This window comes from Eubalaena glacialis, chromosome 10, assembly GCF_028564815.1.
Source record: "Eubalaena glacialis isolate mEubGla1 chromosome 10, mEubGla1.1.hap2.+ XY, whole genome shotgun sequence".
NCBI classification, from domain to species: domain Eukaryota; kingdom Metazoa; phylum Chordata; class Mammalia; order Artiodactyla; family Balaenidae; genus Eubalaena; species Eubalaena glacialis.
The window spans coordinates 109,524,460-109,533,084 of NC_083725.1; the positions used below are offsets into that span (position 1 = coordinate 109,524,460).

General features: G+C 35.3%; 1 protein-coding gene across 1 annotated transcript; it reads right to left on the bottom strand.

The window, feature by feature from the left end:
- Positions 1 to 7,403: 7,403 nt before the first annotated feature.
- On the bottom strand, positions 7,404 to 8,348 carry LOC133099592 (olfactory receptor 5G3-like). Its single transcript, XM_061203338.1, has one exon. It carries the CDS (start codon positions 8,346 to 8,348, stop codon positions 7,404 to 7,406), a length of 945 nt encoding a protein of 314 aa, XP_061059321.1.
- Positions 8,349 to 8,625: the final 277 nt, after the last annotated feature.

The window sequence follows — 8,625 nt, forward strand, 5'->3', positions numbered from 1 at the left end:
CGACTGTATACTTCTCAGGTTAAAAGAAGCATACTCAATGTTCAAGTAAACAAACTCATACAGTAATGTTGACAAGTAAATTTTTCTTTCTAAATATTAATAATATCTTAAAGAGGGATAATCAGTGGCAATTGTTTATGTATGTTTTATTGTTACATCAAAGGCCTTGGAGATTGGTCACTGTTCTCCGGGTTTTTAATACATGATTACTTCAAGGGTAATCATTGACTAAAATCTTTATGAATTAATTGTGTGTTATCCCTCAACATAAGATTCCATACTTTTCAAAGCTTTTTTGCTGGCTAACAAAATAATAAAGGCAAATTGACTAAAATCTTAAATCAGCATTGGTAGAGCAATTTCACTTAAAAATTTTAAGAATATTTCTAGCACATATTCCATCAGTCAAGCTTATAACCCTGACAAAATTGTAAAGGTGGAACATAAGAACCAATGCATAAAGATCATTTGAACATTTGCATATGCACTTTAAACAAATGGCTACATCCACTGAATTTGTTTTCCTGGTTAGGATTAGGGAAGATAAGTGAGGACCAGGGAGATATTTCGAGGTCTATTAATGATACTATTTCATGTGTTCGTTAGCATTGTAGGCCCGTATTTTATGTTGCTAAAAGTCTTAAATGCTTCTGTGTAACTGATGACTCAAGAGATAATTGCAACCTTTATAGGAAATCAAAATACCAAATCTTAGCTATCACTCAAGAATCTTTGCTTCCAAATGTTTCTCTCACCCCTTATTCCTAAATGCAAATTAAGCAGCTAGTAATTGTCAATCTGGGGTCCCATCTTCCTGTTCCTACATCCTGTCCCATGATTAACATAACTCATTTTCCCATATTTTTCAAGAATCTGAACAGTGAACAATTCTCAGAACAAAACTAAACTATGAGTGGCCTTCACCAATCAGCCTTCTAGAATCTTTCATCTACTTGCTCCTTGCATAATACCCATCTTAAGCTGCTCCCCACATTTCAACACTTTTAATAAATGCTTGCATTAATATCTTTTGGTTGTTTTTCTCCTCTTTCAGAGTTGTCGTAAATGTAAAATATGTAAGCAAATAATTTAGCACAGAATAGGCTTCAAAGCAAATCTTCCACAAATGGTGGCAATACTGCTGCTGCTAATAATTAAAACAACATTGATAGCCTGATTTCATTGGATGATGATGATGATGATGATGATGATGATGATGATGATACTAATGAAGTCTAAGAAAGGTAAATAGCAAATAATTGCATAGCAACTCAGAACAATCACAATGAAACAGGAACTTTTAGAAAATAGACCAAACTCAAAAAGAGGGCAACACTGTCAGCAGTAAATTGAAATATAAAACAGCAGATTGCTTTGGAGATTTTAAATTATTATTTTCATAGTAATATCACACAGTGTTGCAGATTTTAGGTTGTTGTTTCTTTTCTGATACTCATCTCCAAATTCCTTACAGACATTTTTGAGGAGAGTGAATTTACAGATTTCTTGTTAGAAATTTCCATGTTAAACCTCTAGAAACAAACCAGGTCTTCTTCTGCCATATAAGCTTATGACATTAAGATAGAAATGATAACAGAGAAATTTTTTTCTCACTGTTACAAGGAAAGTCTAAAATTTTGTAGTCTTGTCCCTTGACACCAAGTTTTGCATTGTTAAGTGAAGGACTTTCACATTTTTGATAGAATGCTTAGATTCAGAGAGTGGATTCGTTTTTTCATTGCAGCACTGCTTACAATAGCCAAGACACAGAAGCAACCTAAATGTCCATCATCGGATGAATGGATAAAGAAGATGTGTTACATATATACAATGGAATATTACTCAGTCATTAAAAAGTATGAAATAATGCCATTTGCAGCAACATGGATGAACCTGGAGACTGTCATACTAAGTGAAGTAAGTCAGAAAGAGAAAGACAAGTATCATATGGTATCACTTATATGGGGAATTTAAAAAAAAAAAACAAGATACAAATGAACTTATTTACAAAACAGAAATAGACCCACAGACTTAGAGAACGAACCTTATGGTTACCAGGGGGGGTGGGGGGAAGGATGGATTGGGAGTCTGGGATTGAAACGTACACACCGTTATATTTAAAATAGATAACCAACAAGGACTTACTGTATTACATAGGGAACTCTGCTCAATATTCAGTAATAACCTAAATGGGAAAAGAATTTGAAAAAAATAGATACATGTATATGTATAACTGAATCGCTTTGCTCTACACTTGAAACTAACACAACATTGTTAATCAATATACTCCAAAATAAAATAAAAATTAAAAAAAATAATAGTAATGAAGTGCTCAGAGAAACTTAGGGTGTGAAACTCCAGACTACTGAAGGGTCAACCTTGCTTTGAGGGCACAGACCCATTACTGCTTCTTCAGGGTTCTGTTATCTTCCCAGGAGAAGACCAGGCTTGGCAAATAAGAAATTGGTGGTCATTAACTCTTTGCCTTTGTAAAAGAACTTGCCTCTAAAATTTATTCTTTTTTTCATGAGGAAGTTGAAGATCTTTTTAATTGAAATATAGTTGACATACAATATTATGTTAGGTTCAGATGAACTACATAGTAATTTGACATTTGCATACATTATGAAATGATCATCATGATAATAAGTCTAGTAACCATCTGGTCCCATACAAAGTTATTACAGTATTACTGACCATATTCCTTATGCTGTATATGACATCCCCATGACTTATTATGTAACTGGGGGTTTGTACCTCTTAATCCCCTTCATCTATTTTGCCCACTCCCCCCAACCCCCTCCCTTCTGGCAACCACCCATTTGTTCTCTGTATCTCTGAGTCTGTTTTCATATTGTTAGCTCATTTTGTTTTTTAGATTCCACATATAAGTGAGATCATGCAGTATTTCTCTTTCTCTGACTTATTTCACTTAGCATAATACCCTCCAAATCCATGCATGTTGTCACAAATGGTGACAATTTCATTTTTTATGGCTGAGTAATATTTCATCTTGTGTATATACACATATATATGTGCATATCACATCTTCTTTATCCACTCATCTATTAATGGGCAAGTAAGTTGCTTTCATATGTCAGCTACTGTAAATAATGCTGCAATAAATACTGGTGTGCATATGTTTTTTCATATTAGAGTTTTTGTTTTCTTCAGGTAAATACCCAGAAGTGAAACTGTTGGATAATATGGCAGTTCTATTTTTAATTTTTTCAGGAAACTCCATACTGTTTTCCATAGCACTGCACCATGCTACAATCCCACCAACAGTAAACAAGTGTTTCCCTTTCTCCACATCCTTGCCAACACTTGTTATTTGTTGTCTTTTTGATCAGAGTCATTCTGACAAATGTGAGGTGATATCTCATAGTGGTTGTGATTTGCATTTCCCTGGTGAATAGTTGAGGTCCAGATTTCTTAAATGGATTGACCTTTAGACTTGTAGCCAGTCTACTGGACTGTATACAAGTTCAAGTCTTAGTGAGGCTGGATCTGTTCTTAGCGGAGTTATCTCTTGACTTCAAGAGGTAAATGAGGGCTAAAATTTCTTAGGGCAAGCCATTTCTAAAGGATATCTTTTTGAAATATGATTTCCAAAATTTTATTGGGAATTGTTTCCCATATCTCTTTGTATTATAAATTCATTGAACTATATATGTAAATAGATTGAGTTAATTCAGATTATTGAAATTATTCAGATAAAGTGGTGGCAAATTAACTATTATAAAATCCAAGCTTTCACCATATTAAACACCATATTAATTGTTTGTTTATAATATAGGTACTAAATTTCGTTTAGGTTTTGTAATTCTAACAACTTTTGTTAGATTATCTTGTATATGACCATAATTAATTACCTCCTTTCTTATAAATGCATGCTCTTCCTCTATTGAAAGATTGAGTTTTTTTTCCCATCTTTGAATGTAGGCTTACCTTAGTAACTTGTTTGACCAGTGAATTCAGCAGATTCTTCGGTTGGGATTCTGGAATCAGACCACTCACCAGACAGACGGCAACAAGAGTACATTGCTGGTGGAAGGGGGTGGTCATAACCATTAGCATGCCCTAGGATTGCAATTACTAAAACTCACCTGCAGTGAATTGGGGTGGAGTACAGTTAAAAAATGTGCATTGGCTTCTGCAATTATCTCTAGCATGTGAGAAATATGGGGAGCAGTGGTAACTATTGGACGATGAAGTTGGTTGTTGTTAAATGCCACTAATATGTTAAAGGATGAGAAAACAACACTCAGGCCAAACAATTTCTAACTCAAGGATATAAGACTAGAGAAGGTTTCAGGTGATTGTGTTTTCTGAGAGGACACTCCTTCCACTAAAGCAATAAAGAAAAGCACTAGTGGAAGGGACTCTAGTTTCATGAGAAGCTCAGCGGTATAAAGTTCCATTATGGATCTAGCCTTCCTAGAGTCAATGGAGATGATAGGAGTCTAGGACACTTGAATCCAGAAATTAATACCTCCACCAAAGACATAAAGGATGCATAAAAAGTAGTCACATTATTTATCCATTTAATTCAGCAGTCTAGCCCCCCCAGAAACCAGATGACTTTTAAAGAATGCCTATAACTGGACAGCTACATGTAAAAGAATGAAACTAGAACATTCTCTAACACCATACACAAAAATAAACTCAAAATGAATTACAGACCTAAATGTAAGACCGGATATTCTAAAACTCCTAGAGAAAAACATAGGCAGAACACCCTTTGACATAAATTGCTGCAATTTTTTTTTCAATCTGTCTCCTAGAGTAATGGGAATAAAAGCAAAAATAAACAACTGGGCTCTAATTACACTTAAAAGATTTTGCATGGCAAAGGAAACCATAAACAAAATGAAAAGACCACCTACAGAATGGGAGAAAATATTTGCAAATGATGTGATCGACAAGGGAGTAATTAATTTCCAAAATACACAAACATCTCATACAGCTTAATATATAAAGAAAAACAAATAACCCAGTCAAAAAATGGGCAGAAGACCTAAATAAACATTTCTCCAAAGAGGACATACACATGGCCAACAGGCACATGAAAAAAATACTCAACATCGTTAATTATTAGAGAAATGCAAGTCAAAACTGCAATGAGGTGTCACCTCACACCAGTCAGAATGGCCATCATTAAAAAGGCTAAAATAATAAATGTTGGAGAGGGTGTGGAGAAAAAGGACCGCCCCCCCACACACTGTTGGTGGGAATATAAATTAGTACATCCACTACGAGAACATTATGGAGGTTCCTTAAAAAACTAAAAATAGAGTTACCATAAGATCCTGCAATCCCACTCCTGGGCATATACCCAGAGAACACCATAATTCAAAAAGATACATGCACTTCAACGTTCATTGCAGCACTGTTTACAATAGCCAAGACATGGAAGCAACCTAAATGTCCATTGACAGATGAATGGATAAAGAAGATGTGGTATTTATATATATAATGGAATATTACTCAGCCATAAAAAAGAATGAAATATTGCATTTGCAGCAACATGGTTGGACCTAGAGATTATCATATGAAGTGAAGTAAGTCAGAGAAAGACAAATATCATATGATATCACTTATATGTGGAATCCAAAAAATAAAAAGATATAAATGAACGTATTTACAAACCAGAAATAGACTCACAGACATAGAAAATAAACTTATGGTTACCAAAGGGGAAAATGGGGCAGGGGGAATAAATTAGGAGTTTGGGATTAACATATACACACTACCAAATGTAAAACAGATAAACAACAAGGACCTACCATATAGCACAGGGAACTATATTCAATATCTCATAATAACCTATAATGAAAAAGAATCTGAAAAAGTTACATCTATATGTATATGTATATACAAATATAACTGAATCACTTTGCTGTACACCTGAAACTAACACAACATTGTAAATCAACTATACTTCAATAAAAAAAAGAATGCCTGTAGACTGTTTCAAATTCCAAAAGCAGTCCCACTAGCAGTCTTATTCCTTTGTGGGATCATTTAATAGATCTCCAGTTCTGTACATGATACACAGTCAGTGGTTTGAGGAACGAATTCTTTTCCATTCTGATTAGAAAAGATGATCTGAAACAGTTTACATTCATGTGAGATGAACAAAAATATTAATTTACAATATTTCAAAGATGAAAATGGTACATCTAGATCAAGCCCAAGCAAGACCAGAGAGCATGAATAAGCTACAATTAAAATGTGTATGAATAAAAGCTCTTCTTTCCTACCTCCAATGCCATTCCCATTGAAATATCATTGTCAGCAGGTACATATATATCCTTTATAGTTCTCTCGATGCTCATTTACACTTGCATTTACATCTTATTCATTATATAGGTTTTGCCCTTTTTCTTAATGATCAGTGCTATACACTGATCTTCAATGTGATTTTTTTCCTCAACTAACAGTAGAATAGTTCTCTCCAATTCAATCCAGCAATACCTCATTCAGTCTTCATTTGCTGCACAATATTACATGGAAAAAAGTTCACTTTTCTCTCAATGACGGATATTCAGGTTATTTATTTTATTTTTCTTTGCCACTACACATAACACCAAAATATATGGAATCTTATGCATTGGCATTTGTATTTCTGTAGTCTAGATTTCTAATGGAGGGATTTCTAGTTCAAATGCCATATAAATTTATCATTTTAAATGGAAACTACCAAATTGCTTTGTGGAAATGGAGCAATTCATACTACCAACAAGAAATAATGTCTGGCATAGCCAACTAAGAACTTCATTGTCATTAAAACAATCAGTGTTACATCTGCATTGAAAGGCACTGCATTGGCATTTTAATTTTATTTCATATACTTGGACAATCATGAGGGTGAATGTTTTCTCCATATATTTTTGGCAATTTGCATTCCCATATTTGAGAATTGCCTCTTTCTTTGTTTGCTTATTTATCTATTGTTTTCTGATTCTGAATTTTGGCCTGTTCTTCGAATATTAGGGATATTATCCCATCACTTGGCACATGTGCATAAATATTTTCTCTTGTTTTATTATTCACCCTTTAACACTGATTGTGGTACATTAAATTTTCCATTATAGCTTTTAGTTTTCATGTCCGGTTTAAACAGTATTCACACATCCACTACTGTACAAATATTAAGTTTCTTCTAGTATATTTTCACATTTATATTCTCAATCCATCTCTATATTATTTTGAAACCCCTCTCATGTCACAGAGAACAAGACTGGAGGGGAAAATTACTTAAGAACTGCTCTGTGTTTTAAATCATCTTGAACAGACAGAGCCAAGACTCACATGAAGCTTCTGATTTCCAGTCTAGTGTTCCTTTTACTAAACATTCTGCACCAACAACTGTGGTACAACACAAGTAGAGTTCTACTTTACCTACTTACTTGACAAATTTTCCTTTCAAACTCCCTACTGAAGGCATTTTTCACCTCCTTGTTCCTCAAGCTGTAGATGAGAGGGTTCAACATGGGGATCACCACAGTGTAAAAGAGAGAAATCACTTTATTAATGAGTAGGGAGGAACTTGAGCTAGGTCGGACATAAATGAAGAAAAGAGTCCCATATAGGATGGAGACAGCTGCCAGGTGAGAAGAACAAGTAAAAAAAGCCTTCCTCCTCCCATCAGCAGTCTGGATCCTCAGGATGGTCACCAGGATGCAAACATAGGAGACTGTGATGATCAAGCCACTGAGTACTCCTATTGCTCCAGCCAAGATGAAAAGCATAAATTTAGTCATCGAGGTGTCTGCACATGCTAGGGAAAGCAGTGGTGAAATATCACAGAAAAAGTGATTGATAATATTTGGACCACAGAAGGGTAAGCAAAAAGTGAGAATTGTATGAGTCATGGTGCTTATAAGAGCCACAGTATAAGGGCCTATAACCAGCTGCACACAGACCCTCTGGGACATAACGAGTGTGTACAACAAGGGCTTACAGATGGCCATATACCGATCATAGGCCATGGAAGCCAGGAGGAAACATTCGGTTGCCACAAAAAGACCAAAGAACCACATCTGTGCAGCACAACCCATCAAAGAGATGCCCTTTTTCTCTGCAAAGATATCACACAGCATCTTGGGGGCAATGGAAGAAGAGGAACACATGTCTACAAAGGACAAATGGCTAAGAAAAAAGTACATAGGTGTGTGGAGTCTGGGATCCATCCATATGAGAATGATCATGCCCAAATTGCCCCCCACTGTGGCAAGATAGACAAAGAGAAGAATGACAAAGAGGACAATCTGCTGATAGAGATGATCTGTGAGGCCCAAGAAAAGAAAGTCAGTCACTGCTGTCTGATTCTGATCTTCCATTGGTCATCTGTAATCTGTTATAAGAAAGAAAGAATTTTATGATGAAAAAACTATCATTAAGAACTGGGACGAAGTGAGAGAGTGGCATGGACATATATACACTACAAAATGTAAAATAGATAGCTAGTGGGAAGCAGCCGCATAGCACAGGGAGATCAGCTCGGTGCTTTGTGTCCACCTAGAGGAGTAGGATAGGGAGGGTGGGAGGAAGATGCAAGAGGGAGGAGACATGAGGATATATGTATATATATAGCTGATTCACTTTGTTATAAAGCAG